Here is a 16,046-nt window from a genome sequence, read left to right on the forward strand (position 1 = left end):
GAAACAGTAAACAAACAACAAGGTGGTATCTACAAAAAAAGGTCTCTGAGCAGTCAGTGTGAAGCAAAGAAGATGGGAAGAGGGTGACCCTATTACATGTGGTCTGAAAACAGTGAGAGACTCCCAATCCACAAGGGTTTACCTATCAGAGCTCTGATTAACTCTGTAGACTAGATCAGCATCAGAATAATTTTGTATTGTAAGTGAAATCAATATATTTGAAAATGTGGAAAACATCCAAAAATATTTAAATAAATGGTATTCTATTATTGTTTAACAATGCGATTAATTGCAATTAGTTTTTTAAATCGCTTGACAGCCCTAATATTTAACAAATTATTTAACCAGATGGCTCACCACTAGCTTTATCACTGGTCCAGTTCTGGTCATTTTCTATCCTTAAGTAGGGTCTGGTTAATCAATTTTATTAAAATTCCAAAGTTGTACACCCCTGTTCACTGCTGCCAGAACAGACTGCTTTAAGGTTTCATGGATTCCAAAGCCAGAAGAGATCAATGTGATCATATAGTCTGACCTCCTATATAACACACACCACAGAACTTCCTCAAAATAATTCCTATTTGAACTAGGGCATATTTTATAGAAAAAACAAACATCCAATCTTGCTTTACAAATTGCCAGCGATAGAGACACCACCACAATCTCTGGTAAATTGTTCCAATTGTTAATTACCCTACAATTCTGCCTTTTCAACTCTACTATATCCATCTTGTAATGGGACCACTGTTAAGATTCTTTTTGTTTAAAAGCCCCTTTTTATTGTCCTTAAGCCTGCTGGCCATAAATTTCTCCTTCTGTCTCTTATATGTTTTTTCTTCATGTCCTTTGGTTTCTTGATTAATTTTGTTCCCAACATCTGAATCTTGTTCCCTCTTTTCACCTTCTCCTTTTGTCGTAAGTTAAATGCTCTTCTGACTACTTTAGCCAGCCTGTCCCCAAGAAAATTGGCTCCCCTTCTACTGAGATGGAGGCCATCCACACCATACTCCCCCTCTCCCATTAGAAGGTGGGCCAATGTTCCACAAAACCAAAACCACCTATCCTATTTTCTCTTTAATGGTTCTCCATGTGCGGGAGATTTCTCCCTCTACCTCCTTTTTCTGGAGGAAAGGGTACTCGCTCTGTCCAGGGAGGAGGCGCCTAGAGAGTCCCTAGGATGGATAAAAATCAATGATTTAAAAAATAAATAAATAAAAATTGAATTTTTTTTAATTTAAATTGGATTTTTTTGATAAAATGCTTTTTGAGGAAAAAACCTACCTAAAAGATAGTTTTAATTAAGATACATTATAGCTCAAAGGTATCTCATCATGGAATAGGGATTACAAATTCTAATTCTATAGTATGACAATATATTCATGTAACATTTAAGAAAAGTTTTGTAAATGAGTTCCAATAGTTCATGGATTAGGGACCCATTTTTATGGGGTTCCAGGGGCTTCTGTATAGATTATTTAGGTTAATCTTTCTATCAAACCAATGGGACTCAGTGCTCAGTCTAGAAGATACCATCAGAGATGCTTAGTTTTGCAGTTCTTAAACTGTGGATTTGTGTCTCCAGAGATAACATCCTTGTTAACAGCAAAAATGTTTTTAAAATAAAAATAAATACATACATACATAATAGAGAGGCAAGAAATAACAGACCTCAACCCTATTGTCCCTCTGCAAATTTGTGTACACAGAGTCAATCCCTTACCTCTCTCTAAAAGTGCAAAGTTTCAAAAAGTTCAATGAATAGAAGATTGTTGGGGGCAGAACAGATCTGTACAAAGGAGAAGAAGTCTGGAGATAAATGTGAGAAGAGAGGGAGAGGGACAGGCACTAGAAACAAAAGTGAAACTGTTTGAGCAGCATATTCCAGAAGTCTTGAGGTCTTTCTGAGTGTAGCCTTCATTGATTTGAGATCTACCATTCTCTCACTAGAAAGGAAACCCTATAATGGCAGCAGGCCGTAAAAGAGACCCAGTTTGGGAATATTTTAATGAAGTTCCTCTACCTGTGGGTAAGACAAGCATGCATGCAAAATGCAAACAGTGCAACAAAGAAATGCAAGGTCTGGTTTCCCGAATGAAACAACATCATGAAAACTGTTCCTTCTCAGGAGGAAGCGGTGTTGAAGATGATGAAACGAACATGTTTGAACATGCAGGATCTTTAGGTTGGTAAACTTTTTTATATCATTCTTCTTTAAGGACTGCCTCTCTTCCTTTTGGACTATTCTTGAATTCTCATGTTACTCTATATTTTTTGCTCAAACAACTATGGTACTATCATTTTAGATGCAGTTGTGATAAATAAATAGCTGAAATTGGCAGATCTTCCTTTTACAATTTCACCTTTAAAGTAGTACTGAGTGTCAGTGAAAGCAATAAGTAATACTAAATGAGCAGTATGGTAATAATAATTAAATAACTGCATTGACTTATTTTGTTTAGGAGAATCCATCCTCAACATACAGGATTCTGAAGACTATCCACCTTCAAGATCACCATCATTTTCTATAGTTTCAGAGTTATCTGCCAATCATAGTGTTTCAGTCACATCATCATGTATGTCACATAGCCACAGTATATCACCTGTAGCAAAAAGAAAAAAAAAATCTCCATCACCCAGAAACAACCATAGATAAGTTTGTGATCAGAACCAGAGGATTACAAAAAGAGGTTTACTCATCAAGACCAGGATACAGTCCACCCAACAGAGCAGATGTCGCAGGCAAATTGCTGGATAAGGTGTATGAAAGAGAAACTGAGCAGCATGCAAAAGGTCTAGAGCATAAAATTGTTAACCTGAGTCTTGATGGGTGGAGCAATATCCACAATGATCCTGTTGTGCTTGTGTGACAACAGAAGGAGGGAATGTCTGTCTTACAGAAAAAATTGATACATCAGGAAATGCACACACAGCAGAATACTTACAAGAAGCAGCAGTAAAAGCTATAACAAACTGAAAAAAATTTCAAATTTCTAGTACGCAGCTTGGTCACAGACAATGCTACAAATGTATCCAAGATGAGAAGAAATTGTTTAGAAGAGAATCCCAAGCTAATAACATACGGTTGCAGTGCTCATTTGATGCAACTCCTAGCCAAAGACTTCAGTGTTCCAGAAATAAGGCTAATTTTGTTGAAATTGAAAAATACTTCCGTAACTACCACTTTGCAGCAGCTGCTCTGAAAAAAGTGGGAGGAACCAAGCTAACTCTCCCACAAGACATGCCATGGAACTCAGGAGTGGACTGTTTTGAGCACTATCTCAAAAACTGGCCTAATCTAATGACAGTTTGTGAACAAAATCATGAAAAAAATAGATGGCACCGTCACAGCCAAAGTTCTCAACATTAGGCTTAAGAGAAATGTTGAACACATGCTGAATACCCTGAAGCCTATTTCTGTAGCCTTGAACAAAATGCAGGGAAATAGCTGCTTTATTGCTGATATGGTTGAAATTTGGAAGGAACTGAGTGAGATGTTAAAAAAAGAAATATGCAATGACAGAGTTAAATTACAAGCATTATAAAAACAAATGGAACAAGCACTATCTCCAGCTCATTTTCTTGCAAATAGTCTCAATACTCAGTACCAGGGTCAAACCTTAACTGCTGAAGAAGAGGAGTTGGCTGTGACATGGACATCCCACAATCATTCCTCCATAATGCCAACTATAATAAACTTCAGAGGTAAGGGTGAACCATTCAAGAAATAGATTTTGCTGATGAGGTTTTAAAGAAAGTCACTCCAATGAACTGGAGGAAGTCACTTAAGCATTTGGATTCAGAGACTGTTGAAGTGATAATCCCACTTTTAGCAGCAGCAGCTTCTTCTGCTGGTGTAGAAAGAATATTTTCTTCCTTTGGACTAATTAATTCCAAATTGAGAAATAGTTTGGGACCTGAAAAAGCAGGAAAGCTTGTTTTTCTTTTCCAGATTAAGAACAAACAGGAAAATGAAGGTGAAGACAACTGACTTAGCTGCAGAAAGCCAATATTTTAAGTTTCTGATGTTGACCTGGCTGAAATAGTCAATTTAATTTTTGTTTTTTAAACATTTCATTTAAAATTGTTTTTAACTAAAATAGTTAACAAAACCAAAAAACTGATTTTAAAAAAACTTGAATGTTTAACTAAATTCAAAAATTCATATGCATGTTTTATTAAAATATTATATGTTCGCTGTTGAAGAAAAAAATCCAGAATACATAACATTTAAATGTCTGTCTGGTGACGTTCTCCTCCTAATACAGCATGGCAAGAAAATCCTCCAAATATTAATGGATTAACCTGCTGACTTGGAGATATTTATGAAGTCATTAGGAGATGACTTATCTGCTTCAATTACCGTTAGTAAATGAAATAACCAATAATTCACTTTCTGATATAGCTATAAAACTAATCTGAAAAGTTTTCAAAATAAATCACTTTAAAAATGTATAGTGTGTACCTTCTAAAAATGAAACCTACATCTATCTCTGAGTTGTGAAGAATATATATTAAGGTTATAACAACCAACAAGAATGCACTTTTATGTAGAAATCCATGATTAAATCAAGTCTTCCTAACTAATGATTTAAATCAATTTGATTTAAATCAAATCCACCCTGAAAGTCCCCCCGAATGGGTTTTTTCCAGGATCAGAAGGTGGCAGTAGGGATTTCTCCATAAGAATCATATTGAGCCAGAGATCTCTATCCCTCCTCACTCTGGCTTTGAGGTTGCTGCAGTGGGCACATTTCTGAGGAATGTGCACCTCCTGTAAGCAACGGACGCACTGCGAGTGCCCACCGGAGACAGTAATAGCATCCTTGCACGAACTGCTTCTTTTAAAGCCTGGAGAGCCTGGCATTTTTGTTTTCTCTCTTTTTTTTTTTGGAAACATTTCAATGAAAGAGAAAAAACAGACAGGTTTTTCCCCGTGTTTTGTTTGTTTAGAGAAAAGTCTAATTAATTAAAAACAGAAACCTAAGCCTAACGATGAACTAAGTACTAATAACTAAAAGTTAACAAACAACTATTTCCAACTCTCTTCTAGGTTTTTTCAACCCTGCTTTTGGAGCTCAGTCTGCACCCAAGAACAGCTGAGAAGGAACTGAGGGGGTGAGGCCACGTGAGTGCTAGATGAAGCGCCAATGGCACAGTGAGGTAGCTACTATACATGCACGCCCCAACACCAGGCACTGCTACTGAAAATCTCTGATCGGTGGCACTGGGACACACCAACACCTGAAGTGGAGAACCCACAGGGACAGCATTCGAATAAGAAATTAAGGTTAAAATTAAAAGCTAGCTATTTATCTTATTGACAAGATTAAAACCATAATCAAAGCTGTTTCTATAGTGAACCATTTCTAAACCTACACTTACAAATATAAAACGGATCATCATCCCAAAAAAGAACAAAATCTCACTTAAGGCACTACACTCAATGTAGTTAAAAGACAGTTGAGAACAAAGAAAGGAGACAAGATATTTAAATACATCTTCAATTCATTTGATAATTACCCAAAACAGAAAAGAAACATAATAAAAATCTATAATGGAAAATTATTTGAGTCACCTATCAATTTATTTTCTCCAAGACGCTGTGTCTGCCACAATGCAGATGGCAAAGTACCTCTATAAATTAATAGAAATGACCACACCTTATGAGGCAGCGCTTATTTATCCAAGAATGATGCACTTACGCAATTGCCTTTTCCAGTCTGCTTCCCTGTGATCCAACTATCTCTCCTAGTGTACAAAACACTTGTCCCAAAAAATCCTGAAAAGCAAGAAAAAAGGTCATAAGACACCAATACATCCTGTTTTTTCATTGATCTGGTCTTTGAACTTTCCTAGAACACATTTATCCTGTTTTTCATTATTGAGCTTTACTATCTGTATACGCATTTATATTCTGCCAAATATTGTTGTGGAATTACACAATGATTCATAAGTCAGACTTTACTTACATTTGATATAAAATTAGGTACATTAAAAACCTGGGGTGTGTTACATTGTATACTATACATATTACCGTATTTCTAATTTTAAAGTAAAAGGAGTTTCTTTCAGTTACTCTTTTACATTAAAAATTAAACTTTTAATTCTTGTAATACTTTCTTAGAAACTTAAATAGCATTTTCTAGCAATAATTCCCCCTTGCCTAATTTTTTTGTCCTTTATTTTCAAATAAACCTGAAATTTAACTTTGCTTTCTGATGACTACTTTGTGCACCAGTAACATCAGTGATCTCCGGGTACCCTGAGAGTAATGATTAGGTTTAATTTATAAAATCAGAGCATAAAATGTTGCTGTCATAAATATAAAGGGAAGGGTAAACCCCTTTAAAATCCCTCCTGGCCAGAGGAAAAATCCTTTCACCTGTAAAGGGTTAAGCAGCTAAAGGTAACCTCGCTGGCACCTGACCAAAATGACCAATGAGGAGACAAGATACTTTCAAAAGCTGGGTGGAGGGAGAGAAACAAAGGGTCTGTGTGTCTGTCTATATCCTGCTTTTGCTGGGGATAGACCAGGAATGGAGTCTTAGAACTTTAGTAAGTAATCTAGCTAGGTATGTGTTAGATTATGATTTCTTTAAATGGCTGAGAAAAGAATTGTGCTGAATAGAATGACTATTTCTGTCTCTGTGTCTTTTTTGTAACAGAAGGTTTTGCCTAGAGGGATTCTCTATGTTTTGAATCTAATTACCCTGTAAGGTATCTACCATCCTGATTTTACAGGGGTGATTCCTTTACTTCTATTTCTATTAAAAGTCTTCTTGTAAGAAAACTGAATGCTTTTTCATTGTTCTCAGATCCAAGGGTTTGGGTCTGTGGTCACCTATGCAAATTGATGAGGATTTTTACCAAACCTTTCCCAGGAAGTGGGGTGCAAGGGTTGGGAGGATTTTGGGGGGAAAGACGTGTCCAAATGACGTTTCCCAGTAAATCCAGTTAGAGTTTGGCGGTGGCAGTGGATATTCCAAGGACAAAGGATAAAATTAATTTGTACCTTGGGGAAGTTTTAACCTAAGCTGGTAAAAGTAAGCTTAGGTGGTTTTCATGCAGGTCCCCACATCTGTACCCTAGAGTTCAGAGTGGGGGAGGAACCTTGACAGTTGCATCTACTGCTTTGTAAATTATTAATTTCATCAATAAAAGTAATTTAAATAAAAATAAGTATAAATGAGCATGTCTATAAGCCTCCCCCTAACCAAATTATAACACAATTGACTGAGTTCTACAGTGACTTGTACCTTATGCAACCTCAGAGATGTCACTGTGGCTTTAAGTAGTTGAAAGTGTCCCTTTAATGATGGATACTTGATTTTTTATTCTGATAAGGCTACTATGCATACTGGAAACCAAATCACATTTAAAAACCCATCTCACTTCAAGACAAGAGGTTAACATTCCATGGCATCTATTCCCATAAATTCTATATATGAGAAAGACCTTATGCGGTTTTACAAGTTGACAAGCGAAGACATGTAGTGGTTTAATCCCTTTAGTGAATAAGTATTTTAGACAGAAAATAATAGAGTGATTGCAGTTCTCATCAATAACACTATTGGCACAAGAATCATTCATTAAGACACGCTGAACAAATAAATATAATAATCACAAATAAATATAATGCAAAGTTTCAAAAATGACCTTTCAGCCTAAAACACTGCTATACAGGTTCGACAGTATTTTTATACATGTTTAAATAAGGTCAGTGGTGAGCTGGAGCCAGTTCACACCGGTTCACATGAACCGGTTGTTAAATTTTGAACCAGTTGTTAAAAATAGTTACGGCTCCCTGAGCTCCCAGCTGGGGAAGCTCCCCCGGCCCTTCCCCCACCTTTCCCCCTCTCGCAAAGCCTCAGCGTACTGCACAGCCAGCACCAGCGCTCTGGACTGCTCCTGGGCAGCTCTGCAGCTCCTGCCGCTTTGAGCGGTGTGGTAAGGGGGTGGGTCTGCGAGCTCCAGTGGGCCACGCAGCATCCACATACGCTGTGCTGAGTGGCATGGTAAGGGGGCCAGGCCGGGAGAAGGGGTTATATAAGGGGAAGGGAGCAGTTGGAGGGGGCAGAGGTCCTGGGGGGGGGCGGTCAGGGGATGGGGGGAGGGTTGGGTAGGTGTGGGAGTTCTGGGGGGTCTGTCGGGCAGGGCCGATGCAACCACTAGGTGGACTAGGTGGCCGCCTAGGGTACCAAGTGGTTGGGGGCGCCAAAAACTGGTGCCCCCCAAATTTTTTTTAAACAGCGGAACACAAGGCTGCCGCTGCTCCCCACCTCCAGAGGGGCCGCCTGCGGCGCGGCCAATCCCTCCCCTCAAGGGAGCAGCCAGCGGCGGAGTGGGGAAGGGGAGGGTCTAGCTCTAGCAGCTGCGCCTTCTTCCCCGCGCCACAGGCCGAGCCGAGCTCCCCGCCGCCCCCAGGGCTCTCAGCAGCAGCTACCGCCACTGCCACTGGGAGCCCCAGGGGTGGCGGGGAGCCCAGCTCGGCCTGCGGCACAAGGAAGAAGGCACAGCTGCGCTCTACTCCTCAGGTGGAGAAACTGGGTGTCTACTCCACCTACAAGGTACCTAGCTGGGCCACGGAGAGCCGCACGGCCCCGCGGAGCACCAGGGGGTGTATTTGGGAACAACCCGGGCATCCCTCCCCCAGCCATTGCCACCCCCTCCAACACCCACCTTCTCCCCTGTGCATCCCCCACCCCAACAACCCACCCTGTCCTGCCACTTTTGCCTCTGGGCAACCTCCACCCAGCAACCCCCCACAGCCAGCCACAGTCACCTTCACCCCTGCATCAACCTCGGGACACCCCTACCCCCCCCTTGCCATCTCCCTCCTGCCCGCGCCTCCCTTGTGCAAACCCCTACCTGCCACTTTCACCCCACTGGAACAACCCCGGGCACATACACACCCCCGCCTGCCAGCCCCTTGCAACAACCCCCTCCTGCCCACTTCTCCCTTGTGCCACTCCCTCCCTGTCACAAACCCCTTTTGCCTCTGTGCAATCTCTTCCCTGCCGTTACACCCCCGCCCCCTCCACCCCTTGGCACATCCCTTAAATCAGAACTTTTTATAGGGAACCGGTTGTTAAGGTTTTGGTACCTCATCACTGAATAAGGTATAACATACAGAAGGACCTGTTGTCTCAAAACATCCATGTGTGATGCGAATAACTAAATAGGAAAAAGAGCCTGAAACAACGACCCACAATTCCCTTTAAAAAAGCTTCAGTTGACTTCAGTGAAAACTGTAGATGCTTGACAATGCTCAGGAATCACTCCATAAATACAAAGTTACTGTCCTATGAAACACCTGAAATTCTCATGGAAACATTGACAATGTCACTGTTAATTTATCTTTCAGAAATGTCAAATGAGAGATATACAATAAATATATTCAGTAATAGCAGACTTAACATTTTAAAATATAGGACTTCTCTGCATTCAGATAAAAGGTAAACTTATTTCCACAGGCCTGGCTCTAAGTAAAGCGAGGTTCTGTGGTTATTGACCTTGGAAACTAGGCTATGTAACTACAGTGTCTGGTTTCAATGTAGGTGCGATCAATATGCATATTGACCTCGGTGGTAGCTGTTGGGTGCTCAGCGCTTTAAAAAAAAAAAAAAAAAAAAAAAAATCAGGCAGGTGCCTAAATATGAACTCAGGAGCCTAACTTCAGGCACTTACGTTTAAAAGCACTATATACACACACACACACACACACCTTGATGAAAAATACATTCATGCAACACTACAAGGTTCTATCACTGCAACTGATTTCTCCTGGAGAGAAGTAGTAATTAATGAGCTCTGCAAATAGTATTAATATTTAGGTCTACATTTCATATGTAACATAAGTAAGTTCTGGTTGCAGAAATCAAAACTTTCATTTTCTTCACTTCTGGGGTTTAAATTCTCAGTTACGATGTTACAATAAACTTTTTTTAAAAAATTTGAATTCCTGTGTTGTTAGTGTATCGTGATCCATGAAATTAGTCGGAGGGCCCGTGTTCACTGCGGGGACTATTATGGACAGGTCGCCAGGTGCAATCAGTGGAGTTAGGCTGGAAGCAGCTCAGCCACATGGACAGCACAGTGCATAGGATTTTTAAAAGTGCATAAGATTTTTCCACTTGCTAAACTTAACCTGCAGTCAATTTCAGTCTTTGGTAATGAAACATGATGGCAATGTAGGGTTGCCAACTTTTTAACTGCAGAAAACCAAACACCTTCCCCGAGGCCCTGCCCCCAGCTCTCTACATCCCCCTCCCTCCGTCGCTCGCTCTCCCCCACCCTCACTCACTCGCTTATTTTCATCGGGCTAGGGCAGGGAGTTGGGGTGCAGAAAAGAGTGAGGGCTCTGTCTGGGGGTGTGGGCTCTGGAGTGGGGCCAGGAATCAAGGATTTGTGGTGCAGGAGGGGGCTCCGGAGTGTGGGAGGGGGCTCCAGGCTGGGGCAGGGGATTAGAGCTCCAGCTGGGGATGGGGCTCTGGGGTGGTCCAGGGACGATAGGTTTGTGATGGAGGAGGGGGCTCCAGGCTGGGGTCGAAGGGTTCAGAGTGTGTGAGGGGGCTCCAGTTTGAGATATGGGATTGGAGTGTGGGAGGGATATGGGCTCTCTGCTGGAGCCAGAAATGAGGGGTTCAGGGTGCAGGAGGGGGCTCCTAGCTAAGGTAGGGGGTTGGGGTATGGGAGGGGGTGAGGGCTCCAGCTGGGGGCATGTGCTTTGGGGTGGGACCAGAGATGAAGAGTTTGGGGTGCAGGAAGGGGCTTTGGGCAGGGGCCAAGGGGTTCAGCATGCAGGAGGGGGCTCGGGCCTGGGGCAGGGGATTCAGGTGTGGGCTCCGGGTAGCTCTGACCTCAGGCGCCTCCCAGGAAGCATGACATGTCTCTCTGGCTCCTCGGTGGAGGGGCGGCCAGCGGGCTCCATGCACTGCCGCCGCCCACATTCGCCACCACCTCACATCCCATGGGCTGCGGTTCCCGTCCAATGGAATATGTGGAGCCGCCATTCAGGGCAGCTCCTGGAGGCTGAGATAGTGTGGGGAGACTCCCTGGTCACCCCTCTGCCTGGAAGTGGCTGCTCCCCAGGAGCTACCTGGCCATAGTGGCTGCTCCCCAGGAGCTACCCGGAATCGGGCAGGGAGCCTGCCAGTCCTGCTGTGCTGCCAACCAGACTTTTAATGGCCACAGACCGGAGCTGCCAGGGTCACTTTTCAACCTGGTGTTCTGGTCGAAAACCAGACACCTGGCAACCCTATGGCAGTGTCAGAGCTGTGAGTTCTCTGAAGTGAAGTAGCTGGCAGCATGAGCCATGGAACTCACTCTGAAACCTCCCTAGAGCCTTGGATTTGGACACATAAACCTAGCTCAGCAATGGACGCAGTGGAACAAGGAGTTTGAACTGTACACATGGACATGCAGGAAGACAAAAACAGCAGCAAAGTAAAACTATTATTTAACCTTACTACAGAACAAGGCAGAGAAGTCTGCACCATTTTGAGCTCATGACTGCCTTAAGCCTTACAGCAGTCCTGGGAGCCCTGGGGAACTATTGCTCCCCAAAGCAGAACAAAACTGTGAAGCAACACAGATTTTTTCAACAGAGACCAATCTGAAGGGAAGGGAATAGACCCTAACTGCTACATGCAATTTTCGGGATTTGACAGATTCCCAGATTTGGGCAGAGTAGTCTGCAATGATGACATCATGACTCTCTTTTTGAGTCTGCGAGCATATCAGCTTCATGCTGTTGGGACAGGAAAACAACAAGGGAAGATACGTCTCTCCATCCATGCACTGTTAACAGGGAAACACCCTTTGCGATTTCAGCTGGATAGCAGGGCCTCCTGCAGTGTGATTCCTTGGTGTGAATTGGACTTGAAAACACCCATTACAAAGAGCAGGCACGCTCTAATAATGTACAATGAGGGCATAATGCAGCTCAGAGAAAAATGTGACCTCACAGTAACTAACCCAAAAATAAGACAGTACCAACGGAAGTCTGTGGTCATGAATGGTAAGCTCCACAGACCTAATTGGGGAATACATCCATACAAGTCATGGATCTGATCAGGGTGTAACATCAGAATTCTATAGCTGCAGTGCAAGAAGCAAAAAGGGGAGTCCCATGTACAATGGAGACCATTTTAAAAGCACATGAAGAGGCAATGGGTGCCTTGAAGGAAAGCTGCAACTGAAAGTAGACCACAAAATGGAAACTCCATGCTTCCCATGAAGGAAAATACCAGTATGTAGCGGGGTGGACACCTGCTCAGGCCCAGAGAGGTTTAAGATAGCCCTGGGAGAGGGCTGGGGCAGGGGAAGAGCTAGGCCGATTGGCAGAGCAGCCACAGCTGGGGGCCTGCCCCAAACAGACCAGTGGGCCTTATAAAAGCCAGGGAAGCCAGGAGCAGAAGAGCACTCTCTCTCTAGCTCTGAGAGGGAGTGACCTGGCTGCAGAGACCTGAATAAAGGACCTTGTTTGGAGCAAAGCTGGGGAAAGGCCAAGGGAGCCGGAGCTCTGGCCTAGGAAAGATGCAGGCTACAGGCCTCGGAAGGCCTATTAGGTACCGGGGGTGCAGGGGGAGCCCCGGGTAGGCAGAGGCAGCAGGTCCAAACCCAACCTTGCTGGTGATGAGTGGCTCATACTGCAGTCTGCCCCAGGGCGCGAGGGCTAGCTGGTGACTGGCAGGAGCTACGACTGAGGCGAGGTAGGGTTAGTGGTTGGGGCGTGCCCCGGGAGGGGGAGACCCAGAACTGTGGGGGTATTGCCAGGAGGCAGCACCCAGTGAAAGGGGCACTGGGGTCCTAGGAGGAACACGGGAGCCAGCAGCAAGGCGAGACACCAGCCTGAAGAGGACGCTTTGGAGACTGGAACACTAATTCCCAAGGACAACCAGCAGGAGGCGCCACCAGTGAGACTGCGCCTGGTTACATAGTGACACTTCGTAATTCAATACTCAAGGAGCTTGAAAGTCTGCAGAGTAGGAGTATCTCAGCACTTGGAGAGGCCAGTACAGCCTGGATAAGCAGCATGGTGGTGTAAAGAAATCATCAGACATATTATGCTTCTGCACAGACACTGAACCAGGCACTGAAGAGATGTTATCAATTGTGGTCAGAGGATAGCAGCATCTTGCCAGGACTTCCCAAAGCCAGACTCTTTACCATCTGATGTGAGGAATTGGTTTGGCACATAAACCTGGATAATGAGTCCAGCACGTTGACAACCTTTGCAACACCATTTGGTCACTACAAAGTGCTTTGTATGTTGATGGGCATAAGGGGAGCACTGGAGTTGTTCCAGAGAAGACTCAGTGCTTGGGTAATTATGGCAGATGACAGCTTCATTGTAGTGAAGGGAGTAATTATACAGAAGCTGAATCAGACCATAGCAGAAAACTACAGGCTTTTCTACAGGGATACAGGAAGAACATATAACTGAACCCAGAAAAAATGGTACTCAGACAGCATGAGGTAACATACATTGGATATCTGCTCATAGCAAAGGGACAAAAGAAGATCCCAACAAGATCAACACAATCAGAGATATGTCAGCTCCAGTGGATGTGAAAGGATTATAGCACTTCATAGGAACAATACATTTTCCGACCAAGTGCTGTCCACTCCTGGCTTCAGTAGTGAAACTAATAGGTCAGCTCACTAGGAGGATGTTGAGTGGGACTAGGTAACTTCCCAACAACAAGAAAAGGAGTACTTGTGGCACCTTAGAGACTAACCAATTTATTTGAGCATAAGCTTTCGTGAGCTACAGCTCACTTCATTGGATGCATACTGTGGAAACTGCAGAAGACATTATATACACAGAGACCATGAAAACAATACCTCCTCCCACCCCACTCTCCTGCTGGTAATAGCTTATCTAAAGTGACCAGTCTCCTTACAATGTGTATGATAATCAAGTTGGGCCATTTCCAGCACAAATCCAGGTTCTCTCACACTCCCCCCCCCCCGCCAACACACACACAAACTCACTCTCCTGCTGGTAATAGCTCATCCAAACTGACCACTTTCCTTACAATGTGTATGATAATCAAGGTGGGCCATTTCCAGCATAAATCCAAGTTTAACCAGAACGTCTGGGGTGGGGGGAGAGGGGGTTAGGAAAAAACAAGGGGAAATAGGCTACCTTGCATAATGACTTAGCCACTCCCAGTCTCTATTTAAGCCTAAATTAATAGTATCCAATTTGCAAATGAGTTCCAATTCAGCAGTTTATCACTGGAGTCTGGATTTGAAGTTTTTTTGTTGTAAGATAGCGACCTTCATATCTGTAACTGCGTGACCAGAGAGATTGAAGTGTTCTCCAACTGGTTTATGAATGTTATAATGCTTGACATCTATTTGTGTCCATTTATTCTTTTACGTAGAGACTGTCCAGTTTGACCAATGTACATGGCAGAGGGGCATTGCTGGCACATGATGGCATATATCACATTGGTGGATGTGCAGGTGAACGAGCCTCTGATAGTGTGGCTGACGTTATTAGGCCCTGTGATGGTGTCCCCTGAATAGATATGTGGGCACAGTTGGCAATGGGCTTTGTTGCAAGGATAGACTCCTGGGTTAGTGGTTCTGTTGTGTGGTATGTGGTTGCTGGTGAGTATTTGCTTCAGGTTGGGGGGGCTGTCTGTAGGCAAGGACTGGCCTGTCTCCCAAGATTTGTGAGAGTGTTGGTCATCCTTCTGGATAGGTTGTAGATCCTTAATAATGCGTTGGAGGGGTTTTAGTTGGGGGCTGAAGGTGACGGCTAGTGGCGTTCTGTTATTTTCTTTGTTAGGCCTGTCCTGTAGTAGGTGACTTCTGGGTACTCTTCTGGCTCTATCAATCTGTTTCTTCACTTCCGCAGGTGGGTATTGTAGCTGTAAGAATGCTTGATAGAGATCTTGTAGGTGTTTGTCTCTGTCTGAGGGATTGGAGCAAATGCGGTTGTATCGCAGAGCTTGGCTGTAGACGATGGATCGTGTGGTATGGTCAGGGTGAAAACTGGAGGCATGTAGGTAGGAATAGCGGTCAGTAAGTTTCCGGTATAGGGTGGTGTTTATGTGACCATTGTTTATTAGCACTGTAGTGTCCAGGAAGTGGATCTCTTGTGTGGACTGGACCAGGCTGAGGTTGATGGTGGGATGGAAATTGTTGAAATCATGGTGGAATTCCTCAAGGGCTTCTTTTCCATGGGTCCAGATGATGAAGATGTCATCAATATAGCGCAAGTAGAGTAGGGGCGTTAGGGGACGAGAGCTGAGGAAGCGTTGTTCTAAATCAGCCATAAAAGTGTTGGCATACTGTGGGGCCATGCGGGTACCCATAGCAGTGCCGCTGATCTGAAGGCATACATTGTCCCCAAATGTAAAATTGTTATGGGTAAGGACAAAGTCACAAAGTTCAGCCACCAGGTTAGCCGTGACATTATCGGGGATAGTGTTCTTTGTCCTTACCCATAACTATTTTACATTTATAAGTATTTTACATACTATTTTACAGCCTTGTTCCTGTCCTACTCCAGTCTACTGCTTCTCTGATAGCTCCTGACTCCAGCTCAGACGCCCCAGCTTGGCCCCTGGCTCCAACCCTCCAACTTGACCCCTGGCTCCTGCACCAACCATTAGGCATGACTTCTGTGCTAGCCACTGGGCCTGACCACCCACACCACAGTCGTAACATTGAGTGGCCCTTGATGTTTGGTAGGAAGTGATGGCAAGCATATCAGTAGGATGTAACAATGGAAATCCTTACAACTAGTGGAAGGATCCAAAAGGTCTTCGTGGGAGTTGAGGACCCATTGAGATATTGATACCCCCTTAGACAGATGATGCTTAATGGGCGGGTAGACAGACCTAAGCCAGGCTTGAAGACAACGGGAGCGTAGTCTTGCAAGGGATGTTACAAAAGGACGAGCTACCATGTGGTCCAGGGGTTGAAGGCAAAACCTTGCTATGGTTTGCAGGCTTTGTTGTATCATGGAAGTGAGACTGTGCATTGTGGTGAACCTATTCATGGACACATATGTTCAGAAAGTAGTG

The 16,046-nt window shown here is 43.7% G+C and overlaps 1 protein-coding gene across 12 annotated transcripts in view; it reads right to left on the reverse strand.

The window, feature by feature from the left end:
• Positions 1-16,046, reverse strand: part of CPNE8 (copine 8) — a 296,005-nt gene that overhangs the window by 207,355 nt on the left and 72,604 nt on the right. For all 12 annotated transcript variants that reach the window (XR_012156821.2, XM_073328405.1, XM_073328394.2 and 9 more), the window contains one exon: positions 5,703-5,779. Coding sequence is in view for 11 of the 12 variants with exons in the window: in XM_073328405.1 (XP_073184506.1) it covers positions 5,703-5,779 (77 nt within the window). In the remaining variant the exon portion in view is untranslated. The remainder of the gene's footprint in view (positions 1-5,702; positions 5,780-16,046) is intronic.

This window comes from Lepidochelys kempii, chromosome 1 (assembly GCF_965140285.1).
Source record: "Lepidochelys kempii isolate rLepKem1 chromosome 1, rLepKem1.hap1, whole genome shotgun sequence".
In the NCBI taxonomy this organism is placed as follows: Eukaryota; Metazoa; Chordata; order Testudines; family Cheloniidae; genus Lepidochelys; species Lepidochelys kempii.